Genomic DNA, 15,220 nt, shown 5'->3' on the forward strand with positions numbered 1-15,220 from the left:
CTTGTTATGAATAACCAGTATGCCTCATCGTCAAAACCACGAGCATAATCTTGTTGAATTTGCAGCTAGTGTTAGAGTTATTGGTGTTAGGGTTTCGCCTCGAAAGACTTTGACATTTTTTGAACCAAAATCAAGATGATGCTAAGACATTGGATGCTTTGAGAACAATTGGAGTTAACCAACCTCCTGCCAACTCGATCGAGGGGACAAGGTATTGTGGTTGGAAATGATGATAGAGTATTGAATTTGATCCGCGAGGTAGTCGGATTGGTTAGAGAGCAACCAATCCAACAGGTAGATAATTCTACTAAGTGAAAAGCCTTGGGTGAGTTTACTAAAATAACAGCTCCTTTTTTAAAAGATCCACAAACCCTGATGATGCTGAATTATGGATTGAGAAGATGGAAAATGCTTTTGATTTCATGCATTCCAATGATCACAATAAGATGAGTTTTGCAATCAATCTGTTGCAAGGAAGTGCACATAATTGGTGGAAAATAGTAACATGCAATCATGAAAATGATCCAAAGTTTTTCAACTAGTGAAATATTTGCATCGCTTTTTATACAACTTATTTTCCTCGAAGCAAGCTATTACAATTGGAAAAAGAGTTCCTTAATCTAGTTTAGGGTACTATGATAGTGGATGACTATAAGGTTGAGTTTGATAGGTAGTCAAAGTTTTCTGTTTCATTTTTTTTTACGATGAGAGTAAGGTTAAGAGTTTTGAAAATGGTTTAAATGCTCACATTTGTAAAGGCTTAGCTCTATTGTATTTGACCAATTATGATGAAGTAGTTGTTAGGGAAAAATACTTAGATTTGTATGGAAATAGTCTCAGGAGAGAATATGAGATTTTTTAAAAAATAAAGATAGAGATTTAGGCTTTCAAGGTAAAAAGGTTTCTAGCAGCCTTTTTAAATTTCAAGCTATTGAAAAGTCTCAAGCTTTTGAAACTTTTAAGTATAGATTGCCTCCTCAGGGAACTTAATTTTACCATGGCAAGATGTCTCAATAAAGGCTTAGGTGTTTAGTGTATGGTGGAAGACATCGAGTTATTGAATATAGGCGTATTACTGGTGTTTGCTTTGGATATGGCCAACAAGGCCATTGTATTGCTGATTTTCCCTTCATCCCTTAAGAATCTCAATTAGTGCAGAAGGCACAAAATTATTGAACCTTTGAAATTGTTATGCAAAGAACTCAACCCACTCATGTTGTGCAGATTGCATTGACACCTCTTATTGGACATCAAAAAGTGAGAAGACCTCGCACCCAATTGCTTATGCTATCATTCAGTAAGATGCAGAGACATCAAAAACTGTTGTGTCATGTATACTGTTAGTTGCCTCTGTTTATGCTCATGTATTGTTTTAAACTAGTGCATCTCATTCTTTTGTTTTTTCTGCATTTGTTTGAAAGTCGGCCTTGCCTTATATCTTTTTGTATTATGAACTATGTGCAGAAACTCCAATTAGAGGTGAAATTGTCTCAAATTAGATTTGTAAGATATGTGTGATAAAGATTGAAGATAAAGAATTGGTTGCGGATTTGCAGGTTTTAGATATGCCAACTTTTGATATAATTTTAGGAATAGATTGGTTATTTTAAAATTTTGCTAAAGTTGATTGTTAAGGAAAAAAAAGGTTGATTTTGAAATTCTTGGAGAAACACTTTTTTGTTTTCGTGGAAATGGTATTTATACTCTTTTGAGAGTCATATTTGCTTTAAAAGCTAGGTGATTGCTTGATAATGGTTGTAAAGGATATTTAGCATCTGTTTCAGACACTTGAAAAAAGGAATTAAAGATTGAAGAGATTCCTATTGTGAAGGAATTTTTTAATGATTTTCTTGAGGATCTACCTGGTTTGCTTCCTAATAAGGAAATTGATTTCTTTATTGATTTGGTTCCAAGAACTGCTCTATTTTTAAAACTCCTTATAGAATGGCTCTTGCAGAATTGAAAGAGTTGAAAGAACAATTACAAGAACTTCTTGATAAGGGTTTTATTAGACTTAGTGTATCTCCGTGGGGAGCACCAATGCTATTCGTGAAGAAGAAAGATGGGAGTAGAGATTGTGCATTGATTGTTGAGAGTTGAATAAGGTAACTATGAAGAATATGTATCTTTTGCCACGAATAGATGATTCATTTGATTAATTAAAAGGTGCTTATGTGTTTTCGAAAATTGATCTTCGATTTGGTTACCACTTGTTGAAGGTGAGAATTGAAGATATGCCCAAAACTGCTTTCGTACTAGATATAGGCATCACGAGTTCCTTGTTATGCCTTTTGGGTTGACAAATGCTTCAACTGCTTTTATGAATTTGATGAATAGAGTTTTTAAACCATATTTGGATAAGTTTATGATTGTTTTTATAATGACATTTTGGTGTATTCCCCTAGCTCAACAAATCATGTAAAACATTTAAGAATTGTATTGGAGATAATGTATTCCTGTGAGTTTCACCTACTAGAAGAGTAATGCGATTTGAGATTCAAGGAAAACTTAGTCCTCATTATGTGGGTCCATTTGAGATTTTGGACAAGGTCGGTGATATGGCTTATAAACTAGCACTTCCACTTGTTCTATTTGGAGTACATAATGTGTTTCATGTTTCCTTGATGAAATATGTTCTAGACCCTAGTCATGTGGTGGAGTTAGCTCTTTTAAGACTTAGAGAAAATTTATCTTATGATGAGTGTCTTGTACGTATTGTGGATGGAAAAGAGCAAGTTCTGAGAAGATGGACTATTCTTTATGTTAATTAAGGTCAAGTGGAGTAATCACATAGAACAAAAAATGATTTGAGATTTGGAAGAAAATATCAAAGGAAAGTATCTCCACCTTTTTGAGAACCAAGATAAGAGTATAAAAGACTAAACTCCTTTTAAGGAGAGGAAGATGGAATACCCCTCACAAAAAAAATTTATATTATACTTTGTTAATTATGTGAGAAAAACATTTACACCTATTAAGTTATAATTTTTATAAAATAAATAAGTAAAATGTCATTTTATTTTTTTATAATTGTAGTTATGGCTTTGGAGTTTATTTAATGAAGAGAGAATAGAAGCAAGAAATTAGGTGTGGCAGTAAAGGCTTATAGTTTTTACAAAAATAAATAAGTAAAATATCATTTTATTTTTTTTATAATTGTTGTTATAACTTTGGGATTTATTTAACAAAGAAATAAGAGAAGTAAGGACTTAGGCCTGGTGATAAGTACCTTGATCTACATGTTAAAGATCTTTCGTTCAAACCTTAAACCACTAAAGTCCTTACCACAATGCTAAGTTCTTGCTCTTACAAAAAATTAAAAAAAACAATATTTAAGGTATTTATTTTAATAAAAACTAGAACTTAATAGGTATAAATGTTTTTATAACATCATTAAATAATTAAGTAAGTATAATATAATTTTTTTTTAGGGGTATTACACATGGGGACCCTGTTCTGGGGAATTTCTGTAGTGACAGGAGTGAGGGGCTGTGTAAGACTGGGGAATAGACAGAGGTATGCTGATGCAGGATTTTTTTGTTCAAACTGCAGTTTTTGTCTTGGGCATCAGGGGACAGGTGCAAACCTCCCTTGTGATTTTTGTGCACAGATATGATATCAATACAAAGATAAAGCCTTCCACAAAAAGAATATCTAACCAATTTAGTCTTTAAAGAGACTTTAAGCCGAAATATATAAGCCTCATAATTTGATGTCAACATCAACAATAATCAAATGAAAGTGTAACTGGGCAAATTCAATAAATCATATCATCTGCATTGCACTGCTAAAAAAAGAAATTAAAATTTAAGACTTAATAATCAAAGAAGAAAAGCATTTATGTGATGATTTCTTTTTTATGTAATAAAATTTTGACATACACCAAATTTCTGACCTTCTCTGTAAAAGACCAGCGGATCAAGAAGAAGAAATTTGGGTTCTCGACAATGTCTAACTCGTTTCTCAACATTATTTATTATCGAATAAAATCCTGTTACATTAACCTTGAAGCTTGGTCCCCAGTTGAAAGAATTGCATAGAGAATTTCATTCCAAGAATCGGGAACTCCAGCAAGACACCAATGGCTACAATCATTTCCCTCTTTTCCTGAGTAAAGAGAAGGGTGCCCATCTTTCCTCAACAGCGAAAGCATTGTTATATCGAGCAAAGTGACGGACTTTGACATGCTTCCCAGTACTTCCTTGACAATGTCTACTGCTGGTGGTAAACCTCCTGGATATGTTGTCCCATTCAATGGTTTGGTTTCGCCTTGGCAGGTCGCTGTCATCGGACCATTCCATTGCTTCCCACTTTCACAATTCACACCAATAACATGTTAATTACCAAAATTTATATACGAAGCCTAACATATAACAGTGCCATTGCTATATTTTTACTTACTCGTAATGGGTAGGAGAGATGCCCTGAAAGAATACTTGTGTAGTGTGAGGGTCAACATTGGAATCAACCCATCTCGACCAAGTAGTCAGTCCCTCTTTAAAAGCAGCCAATCGATCCATGTCTTTCACTATCTTTCCTCCCGATTCAATGTATTCCCAGCTGAGCCATAAAATTGAAACATCAATTATAGTATAAATTTAAACATTTAGAAAAAGAAAAAAAAGAAATATAATTTCGGAGAATGATAAAATGAAAGAATGCGTACGGTTGATTCTTTCCTTCGACTGTATGAACCCACCAATGCCAGGTATTGAAGATGAGGACATCGTATCCCTTCCATGAATAATTGCCATTATCAATAGAGTCGAGCTTCAAAACAACGCCTATGTCTTCTTTGACGAGATCAACCAGAAACACATTATGGGAATACTCCAACGAAACATTAAAGTCCTGCAATATCCATTTTTAATTGTTTCTATTTTTTTTTATTTTAGAATGGAAAAATTGCAATTAATATAGGGTCATGGAACTCACTGGTAAAGCAAAGGTAGAGAGGTTTCCCTGACTATTTAAAGTGTATTGTGATTGTGGCACAGCTACATGAACCATGCATGTGAATGACTGCCACATATTCAAGCTTATAGAGTCCCCAACGAACAACACTTTTTTCCCCTTCATCCTCCTCAAAAATTCCTCACCATTAAACCTGAATCAGCAGTTGTGTACAGCATCAAAAATATCCAATGAGATTACACAGAGACATTAATTTTTTGGATAAAATACCTTCATATTCTTAAGTTTTAACCGAAGTTTCAAACAAGTTTATTAGTTTTCGAAATAGACACTTCACTCAAAGAATGCAAATACCCTTAATAGAAATTATGAAAAGATTAAAATATTTTTTTTATTAATTTAAAAAATTTTTTTTTGAAAAATATACAAAAAAATAGAGAGCACGGTGCTCCCCTATTTTTTTTAAATTAATAAAAAAATTAATAAAAAATTATATAACAGTAATTTTTTATTAATTTTTAAAAATAATAAACGGTAAAATTATCTTTTCAATATTATCATGTCATTAAACTAATAAAAACTCTAATGGTTAAGCTTATGTATCTAACAGAAGATATTTTTTTGAAGTAAGGTATCTATTTCGAAAATTAATAAACTCGCTTAAAATTTCAATTAAAACTTAAAGAGGTGAGATATTTTACCCTAACTTTTTGATATAGTCTATTTAGCATACCTATGGTTTTTCAATATCCTTTTTTTGATATAGTAAATCCTTTCTATTTAGCATACCTATGGATTTTCAATATCCTTGTAATAAATATTCTCCCTTTTCTCGATGATGTTATCATTGACTACATAGATAGTTACAACCAAGCAATATTCTATCACTATTCATTCATTGTGATTCTGTCATTTTCTTAATGATTTGTCATTTTCATATCCTTGTATGTTTTGTCATATTCATGTTCATTCATGCTGCTAACATTTAAATTCTAAATTTTCGTTGTTTATGTTGTTCTTTTATGGGAAAATGAAAGACATTAAAACGTTTCGCCAAATGTTATTCACCAAACCATTTGAGCTTCAAGTCGATATAAGTGTTGAGCATGGAGTTTCTGCTCAAAAATCTTAGTGATTAAGAAGTACCAAAAAGAGAATCTTAGTAATCAGGAGTTTAATTTCAGTTTATCATATCCAAAAAGAAAAGAAAAGAAGAAATTACTGATAAAGATAGCTTCTTCATAATCTTGAGTTGGAAGCCTTTCCCCTAGGAAATATAATTAACAACATAATTGGCATGAAAAAAAAAAGGATAAAGGAAGTATACCTTGGCAATGTGCAAGATGCAGGCTTCCATCTATACTTCAGGTAGAGTTTGTCTAAGCGTCCATTTGCTTGACAATCAAACCCTTTCAAGATAAAGGGACATTTTGAGGTATCGTAAAGAGGGTAAGCATCGTCTTGAACCCAACTCCCCTGGAAAAAATCACAGCCATCGGATTGGGACTCAGTTTGCTGAAGCCATGAAATCAGAATAATCAAAGAAAAAGAAACATGGCAAAAGCTGATAAGAACTCCATTCCCCATTTTCAGAGAGAGAGAAAGAGAGGATGTAGGAAGGACTTGAAGAGGTGAGTAAGTTGATAATGAAATGAAAATGTTACATATATATACAGCTCAAGTTTGCTGAGCAAAAAAATATACATATACAAGTCAGGTTTTATCTGCGAAGATTGTAATTAATGTTTTTCCTCTTTCTTTTCTACTGTTTTCTCTCTTAATTTCTTACCTGGCATGTTTCAAATGCAGACAGATTTTCCTCCCTTTCTTGCAACTCCAAATTAAATATAAAGCTTTGTATGGAAAAGATGTATTGGATAATATTCCATAGGAGGATACACTACAAAAAAATTCATGCTAATATTCGCTTTCAAGCCATAACTTTGCAGAAGTGGCAAAAATATGCCATTAAAGCTGTCCTGGAGGGTGCACTTGTGCCCCCCACCTTTTCAAATTTCAACCATTAATGTGAATTAAATTTCTTTCTCAACTTAATACATACATTTAAAAAAAAAATTGTAGGCTATAATCTTCAAGTTTCCCCAGTTGTAAGAATTGCATACAAAAGTTGATTCCATGTGTCAGGAACACCAGCTAGACACCAATGGCTACAATCATTGCCCTTTAGACCAGTATAAATTGATGGGTGCCCATCTTTCCTCAGCTGTGATAGTCCGGTTATATCGAGCAAAACCACCGGCGTGGACATGTTTCTCAACACTTCTTTTACGATTGCCACAGCTGGTGGCGGTGAACCACCTGCATATATTGAAGCGGTTGCTGGTTTGGTCTGACCTATGCAGGTTGCTGATTTGGCCCCATCCCATTCCTTGCCACTGTCGAATTCATCAAATGTCAAACTGTGAGGTAGAGTGGATAATAAATTACTTCTGAATTTGAGAGTTCGAGTTGAAATTTAATGATTTGTTCATTCTTTTTAAAAGTTATTTTATAAAAATACAAAATAAAGTGTACATGAGTAGAGTTATTTATTTAAATTATAAATTTAATTTAAATAAGTTTTTCAATTTGATTCCATCCAAATATATTATTATCAAAACAACAAAAATATTTATATTAATATTGTAATATTTCAAAATTTAAAATAGCATTAATTAAATAATAATATAGTATTTTTCCGGTTTAAACTTGAAATCTAAGTCCAAGATCGGCCCAAATTGGGTAGGGCCAATTATTATTATTGATTATATAATAAGTGCATTGCAAAAATGGCATCCAATTTTTATTAATTTATTTTAATTTCCTCATTAGAAGGAAACAAAGAAGGACAAAGCTAATGCCAAGGTGAGGATTAGCAATATTAAGAAGAGAATGGCTTACTTGAAATGAGTTGGAGAAATGCCCTGAAAGAATACTTGGGTAGTGGTAGTGTTGACATTGGAATCCACCCATTTTGACCAAGTAGTTAGTCCCTCTTTGAATGCAACCGAACGATCCATATCTTTCTTCACCTTTCCTTTTGATTCAATGAAATCCCATCTGGTATCCAAACATTGAAAGCCAAATTAGTACCTGGAAATTGATTTTGATTGAATATAATTGCTGAATTTTGAAGTTTCTTACGGTTGTTTTCTTCCTTTGTGGTTCCACCAGTGCCAGCTATTGAAGATGAGCAAGTCATATCCTTTCCACAATTTGCCATTTTCAATGGAATCCAGCTTCAGAACGGTGCCTCTCTTTTCTTTTACTAGATCAACTAGAAATGCATTGCGGGAGAGCATCAATGAAACTCCATAGTCCTGCAATGATGTACATTTTTGCTCAACACAATTATCCAATGGTAACTGCAGAAATTAGGGGTCGAAAATTCGAGTACAACTGTTATATTCAAGCCATACTCTATTACCTTGCGGAACTTCCCTCGGTAACCAACTACATTTAATTAAAAGGGAAGGCAGTTGGCATTTAACTAATCAATACCAAGAGTAGCCAGCTAGATTTGGCAACTCACCGGCAAAGAAAAGGTAGAAAGGTCTCCTTTTCTGTTAATGATGTAGTTTGATTGTGGCACAGCAGCATGCAACATGCATGTGAGAGACTGCCATTGATTCAAGCTTAGGGAGTCCCCAATGAACAAGAGTTTTTTCCCTTTCAGCTTCCTCAAGAGATCCCGACCATTAAATCTGAACCCAAAACATATACCAGCTGAGAAATCCAATATTTTTAGATTCACATAAAACCAACAGGTGTCAATGAATTTCTGTCATGCGATGAATTTTGTTGCATTATGCATAATATTGTAGTCAAATTATTGGAACTTGATTGGTGAAGAGTGCTTATCACTTGGGCCAAGGTGTGGTGATGAGTTCATGTCATGCAACGCAACATTTCACTAATTTCATTTTGCTTATCTAATAATGAAAATCTTGATTTCGAAAAGACCAAATCAAATTAGTGATCAAGATCAAACGTTGAATTAATGAGGATGATTGATCTTCTTCTTTGTCCTAATTCTTTTCTTGCTGTCAAAAATAGAGGAACCTAACAAATTGCAGTCATAAAGAATCAAAACATAGGGCACTTACCTTGGCAGCATGCAATCAGTTGGCTTCCATCTATATTTGAGATAAAGTTTATCAGGGCGTCCATTTGCTTGGCAATCAAACTCTTTCTCAATGAATGGACAAGCCGATGTGTTGTAGAGAGGGTAAGATTCATCAAAAACCCAACTCCCCCGGAAAAAATCACAGCTGCCATCCAATTGTGGTTCACTCAGCCGAACTTGGTGAATGCATAAGATCATAATCCAAGAAAAAGAAATCCAACAAAACCTATGAAATCCATCCCCCATTTTAAGAGAGATGAAGAATAATATGAACATGATTTCTAGGAATCAGAATGTAGCAATTCCATCAAGAGTTTGAAAAAGGTTTACACACACACACACACATATATATATATTAAATTAGAATATGTAAGGAAAGTGTTTCTTTTTCCTGTTTTTCTTTTCTTCATTCCTAGTGGGGAATGGGAATCACTTTAAAACAAAGAAAGCTTTTCTTGTCTCCAATTTTCTTTTTCCCCTTCTGTTGGGTGTAGTTGTTTGGAAAACGTAAAGGCCAATTAATTTCCAATCATTTGTCTAGTTTAAGATACTATCCTTCTAAGAAAAGCTTCCTTTTGGGGGGTCATGCATGTTCTTTTTGGCAAGAATATATCAACCCTTTTTCTTTCAAGGAAATTCAATGGAGGTTAAGTTACAATACCATAAAGCAAAGAATCTAGCTACAATTATCAGCAGGGAATTCAGTGAATGACTGGAAATTAATTTCACGTGTCAATAAATTTCTAGCATGATTTTCGAAAAGGATATTGTGGAAGTGTACAAATTAAAGAGCAGACAAGGAAAAATCTTGCATCAGGACAAGCTAAATATTAACTGCGTTTTGTTTGATTCCACAAGGAAGTGTATAACTAGTTACATCCCATCTTTTCTTATGGTAAACTCATTTCATAATTAATAATAGGCAGCTGCATTAATAACATGTTGGTCAGAATTGAAAAGTAATTGTCATGAGTTGGTAATTATATACATCTTTTTTTCCCATATTTATTAATTTTAGACCTCAGCCTAATCAGTATGGAATAATTTGTTTGTAAAGCAATCTTTCATTGAATTATTGATTACAGAAAGGTTAAAGGCATGGGCAGCTGACCTAAGTAATGATATAAATTTTATGTACTTGAAACTGCTAATCAATAATTGCCCAGCGAAAGGGAAATAAATATTGTCATAATACTGTTCTGCGTAGTTGAGTATCAATCTTCCAATGGGGGTCTTAAAAGAAAATTCAACTATAATTTTAAAGTAATATTATTACTTCCAACAGAAGAGTTAATCAGCAAAGAACTCAGAAGGAAGCAATCTTTTAAGTAGGCCGATGCTAGCTGCCAGCTCTATTGTTATTCTCTCGATCAAGCCCACATTATTCAAATCTCTAGAGTCTAAAACACAATACCATTTCAATTTATTACCTTTTTCCTGCCATCAATATCTTATTGCCCTTAAGAAACCCAAAGTTTGGGATACAAGCCATCGAATGCTTGACAATTAAAGGTAGAATAACACTTAAACTTTAGACATCTTGAATATGCATAGAGAAGTGCCTTGATTTCCCATAGAGGGCACAAACTTTAACAACGTTGAGAGGAAATACTCTTGAGTTTGGATCTTGACTCGTTGAGAAGGGATACATGTATTTGTTCATTGGGTCAAACACCCAATTTTAATTTATTTGTTACTTTATCTTGGCAGAAATGAGAGACAATTTCGATTGTTGGGACTTAACTGCAATTAATATCAAATAATATTAATGGATTCGGATTAAGGAAAAGAGGAACTAAATTTGTAAGTGAGAGTTTACACGTTGGCCTCTAGCCCATCACATGAGCTCTGTGTGATGAGCCGATAGTGAGGTAAGAATCAAATGAGCACTTGATCATCATTATGACATTATTAGTTCACGTTAACAAATCGATGTTCAAAGAATAAGATTGTAAAGAATCTCGTTCCAAGTATCTGGAACTCCTGCAAGACACCAATGGCTGCAATCCATTCCTAACGGTGCTCCAAGCCCATACATTGAAGGATGTCCATCTTTGCGTAGCAACGAGAGCATGGTTATATCTAGCAACTTAACAGGTTTTTTCACTGTGCTTAAAACCTTCTTCAGCACATCCAAAGCTGGTGGTAAACCTCCTGGATATGTTGTACCAAGCAATGGCTGCTTCTGCCCTAGACAGTTCTTTGCCTTGGGTTCATTCCAAGATGATCCACTGGTATAAGAAATTCGAAACCATGTCAGATTAATTACTATCAGATATTGAAAATTCTGATTATGAAGGAGCTTGCACTGTCAAGCTTACTTGTAATGAGATGGAGAAATTCCCTGGAAAAAGACAAGAGATTTGGCAGGATCAATGTTGGCATCCACCCATCTAGCCCATGTGTTGAGAGCTGTTTCGAAAGCAAGCATCCGATCCATATCTTTCTTAATTACTCCTCCTACTTCAATGAAATCCCATCTGAAAAAAGTCATCAAATTCCACCAATATACGTTCCATTAAGAACATATTCAGTCGTAGTGTTTTTCTCTCGTAGCAAAGAACACAGAAAAGAAAACCATAATGGTAGCTACTAGCTTACGGTTGAGTGGGTCCGCGACGGTTCCACCAATGCCAAGTATTGAAGATAAGCATGTCAATTCCTTTCCATAGCTTGCCTCCTTCGATTGAGTCAAGCTTCAAGACCCTCCCAATCTTTTCCATCACAACATCTACCAGATACACACTGCGATCAAGCATTACCTTAACTCCATAATCCTGCATATTTTCACAAATCATGATGAGCGTTTGCAAATAACAAACTAATGACAACATTAATCAGTGTTCTAATTTTAAAATTTTGATCCATGACAACCATTATGTACGTTACTGCTTGCTTTTATCTTATTTACTGGATCAGTATAGCAGATGCCTAATAGCAATTCTGATTATCAGAAGAATACCCTTTTAAGGAAAAAACTGAATTTGTTTCTCTGTTATTGGATCTCCATTTAGGCCAATGGAAATTGATTGCCATAGGTGCCTGGCACATGACAGATTTAACCACTGTGAAGTTGACCAGTGAACAATACAGACAGACTCTTAAATTCTTTCACAAAAAGGTTCCTTTGAGGTTTTAACATATGGAAAATGGACAGTGAAAAGACCACATTGATGGTAACATTGTTGGAGAACCAATGGAAAATCAAGAAGCCTTCCATGACAAACGAAAGAGGTAGCCAATTTCAGCAAGTAAAATACAAATTGATTAGTTAAATCGTGACAAAATGACTTTACAATTGTCTGGTCTGATATGATAGATGAGTGATGCAGAAATTTAAACTACCACATGTAGATAGGAAATGACAATCATACCATCCAGCCCACCACCCTTTTGTTTTTAATCAAATCTATTCTACCATTAACCACAAGAAAGCTTTTGCTAAAGTTAATGTCATAAATATCGAATTTGTCACTATGTTATGATTCAATATTGAATTTTGTCATTATATTTTTAGTTATGTTAAATTTTATTATCATATTTTAATAATGTTAATTTTATCTAAAAATCAATAAAAATAATCGATTGGTAACAAAATTTAATGTAATTGAGGTATAATGGCAACATTTTCAACATTAAACTATAGTATAGTGACAAATTTGAATACTATCCCCAAGTTTATGCTGTATTTTGGTTAAAGAGATAGGAATTTGAATCACAAATTTGGACTTGATGATCATGTTAACTCTTAAGAAAATTTTTAAAAACTAAGAAAGAAAGAACTTGTAAATCCCCGAATTTAATACCGAAAACAGTGCCTCCTAAGTAAAAGATGTGAAGAAAATGGAAAAGATTGAGGGTTTAACGCACCAGGAATTCAAATGTGGAGACATCTCCTACTCTAGTAATGTTGAATTCGGCATTGGGAACTGCAGAATGAAGCATGCATGTCAAGGATTGCCATTGGTTTCGACTTAGAGAGTCCCCCACAAACATTATGCTCTTCCCGCTAAACTTTTCTAGGAAGTTGAATGCATTAAATCTACAAACAAGAAAACATTAATTGTTAATTATTATCAACCCAAATGAAATTATTTACTTATAACTTCAAAAAGAGTATGAAAATCCTACATCTTAAATTCTTCAATTGAAGGATCCAATCGATATAAGATAAAAAGATTAGGGGCAAAAAGTGAGATACGGTAAAGACATCCCCACCGCAGATCTCGTGAGGTTGACAGCACGAAACAAGAGTTCCATTCCCACGTGCTAGAGAATCAATGTCCAGTATACATAACATTTTATATTCCACGCGCTGATTGAGAGCGTGCAAAAACCCTGACCAATCAGCGTGCTAATAATCTTTTTCCGTGTTCAGCAAAGCATAGCCAAGCGACAATTAACCACGCGCTTCGGAAGTAAAGATTAGTTCACGTGAAGTGAGAAATGGAAGTTCAATATATAGCTTTGATGTGTTTCATAAGGAGAGGAAATGCAGTTCACATGGGAAGAAAAGGATTGAAGGGGCTAACAAGAAAAATAATTAATAAATAAATTATTAAATGAATACGTGTTAATTCTTTAATTTCGTTTGTGAAGTTTAAAAATTTCATTGCTAATAAATGAATAGATTAAGTAGTAAATTTTTTAATTTCACCGTCACTGGTCAAATGGGGTTATGATACAACTTTTAATGTACATTGCAATTGATTGAGTCGCAAAACCATGTTTATAGAATTGTATCTTGTACTTTAACTATGATTGGGATGCTTGATAAATCATCCAAACCGAATGCATGTTGCTTCCAAAGAAGTTTAAAATCTGAGTTCTTGAGTGAAAATGAGAAAGGAGAGAGTTGCTGAGGATTTAGGTATAACTAAACTTATGTAGCAATGAAAGGGTTCATTTAGGCTTGGCGAGTACTGCCCACATTAAATCAATGGCAGCCCCAGCTGAGTGCGTCCAGAGTAGCCTAACAAAACCAACTTTACTGCTGGCCTATGGCCACCACAACAAACATAAATTTACCATGGCGACCTCCCCCCATCTTTCCAAACTTGCAATATGCCAGTATCTCTATGTTGAACTGGCATACAATAAAAACTGTTCAGCCCCCATAGGCCATAACCTGTCTTTTCCTGCCAATTGGAGACAACTACTTTTAATGTGTTAAAATGGAGGCTAAAGATCCCATTATACATCAACCACTAACTTACTTTTTTCATTTTTCAAACAAAGCAGCAGCAAATTATTCACGAGAGAGAATAGAGACAGAGATAAAAGTAAGAGGAGATAGAACGGGGGTACCTTGTCAAGGTGCAATCAAGAGGCTGCCATCTATACTGTGTGTAAATCAGGTCTTGGCGTCCATTTTTTTGGCAACTGAACTCTCTCTTAATGAAAGGGCAAGCAGACGCGGAGTACAGAGGGTAAGACGGATCAAAAACCCACCTGCCTGTAAAGAAATCACATCCAGAGACAGGGCCATAGGCAGCCGCATTTCCTTGGTAAACAATACCCAAAACCATGAACAATGACGATGAAACAAGGAAACTGGAATGAACCCATAACCCCATTTTGCCTGTTACCTCTCTCTAAACAGGGAAAGAGAGGAGCAGAGACAGAGAAAAAGACGAGAGAAAGAAAGAGAAGGATTTTTTCAAATAAGAGAAGAAAAATAAGGGACTTGAGACGGGGAAACAGGGAACCACTCTTTCTCTCTCTCTCTCTCAGAGATGTGTTCTGGCCTGGCCAAGCCTGGCCTGTTACATCTTTATATAGTAGTGTGTTTGCGTTCCATTATATCTATGTCAGACTCGAAGAAGTTTACATACATAAGACTTTCCATTGTGTCATTAGCCATATGGTACCACAGACACTGACTAAAACATTTTTATTTTCGTTGGCCTCTTTTTCAATGGTAATGAATGAGAACAGCTATCAGTTTTGTTAAATTCTTCTTATCACAGCAGTTTTAAGTCCAACACGTCAAAAATAGTTATCATATATGAATCTATAAGCACTTTATTATTAAACTGACAGAGTTGTTCTTATTATTAAGTTGCAGACTCATTTATACTGACATATTACTACTTTATATATTAAGTCCACATCTAATAACATAATAGAAAACGTGTATGTAATACTTTCCAGTTATTCGACAGAATGACAAAATTTAAC

At 34.3% G+C, this 15,220-nt stretch overlaps 3 protein-coding genes across 3 annotated transcripts; all 3 read right to left on the reverse strand.

The window, feature by feature from the left end:
• Positions 1 to 3,829: 3,829 nt before the first annotated feature.
• Positions 3,830 to 6,883, reverse strand: LOC110419586 (protein trichome birefringence-like 41). The gene is made up of 7 exons (XM_021432686.2): positions 6,857 to 6,883; positions 6,704 to 6,814; positions 6,242 to 6,390; positions 4,936 to 5,107; positions 4,667 to 4,851; positions 4,402 to 4,560; positions 3,830 to 4,310 (listed from the first exon to the last, which is right to left on the reverse strand). Exons 1-7 carry the CDS (start codon positions 6,881 to 6,883, stop codon positions 3,995 to 3,997), a joined length of 1,119 nt encoding a protein of 372 aa, XP_021288361.2. The 3' UTR covers positions 3,830 to 3,994.
• On the reverse strand, positions 6,778 to 9,481 carry LOC110419240 (protein trichome birefringence-like 41). The gene is made up of 5 exons (XM_021432217.2): positions 9,021 to 9,481; positions 8,447 to 8,618; positions 8,059 to 8,234; positions 7,816 to 7,974; positions 6,778 to 7,310 (listed from the first exon to the last, which is right to left on the reverse strand). The coding sequence occupies exons 1-5, from the start codon at positions 9,314 to 9,316 to the stop codon at positions 7,007 to 7,009; spliced, it is 1,107 nt and encodes a 368-aa protein (XP_021287892.1). The 5' UTR covers positions 9,317 to 9,481; the 3' UTR covers positions 6,778 to 7,006.
• A 1,308-nt stretch (positions 9,482 to 10,789) lies between these two features.
• Positions 10,790 to 14,776, reverse strand: TBL41 (TRICHOME BIREFRINGENCE-LIKE 41). The gene is made up of 5 exons (XM_021432590.1): positions 14,348 to 14,776; positions 12,911 to 13,082; positions 11,642 to 11,817; positions 11,362 to 11,520; positions 10,790 to 11,271 (listed from the first exon to the last, which is right to left on the reverse strand). The coding sequence occupies exons 1-5, from the start codon at positions 14,614 to 14,616 to the stop codon at positions 10,977 to 10,979; spliced, it is 1,071 nt and encodes a 356-aa protein (XP_021288265.1). The 5' UTR covers positions 14,617 to 14,776; the 3' UTR covers positions 10,790 to 10,976.
• Between the last annotated feature and the right edge of the window lie 444 nt (positions 14,777 to 15,220).

This window comes from Theobroma umbraticum, unplaced genomic scaffold (genome assembly GCF_002168275.2).
Source record: "Theobroma umbraticum cultivar Fairchild unplaced genomic scaffold, ASM216827v3 scaffold_67.0, whole genome shotgun sequence".
Classification (NCBI taxonomy): domain Eukaryota; kingdom Viridiplantae; phylum Streptophyta; class Magnoliopsida; order Malvales; family Malvaceae; genus Theobroma; species Theobroma umbraticum.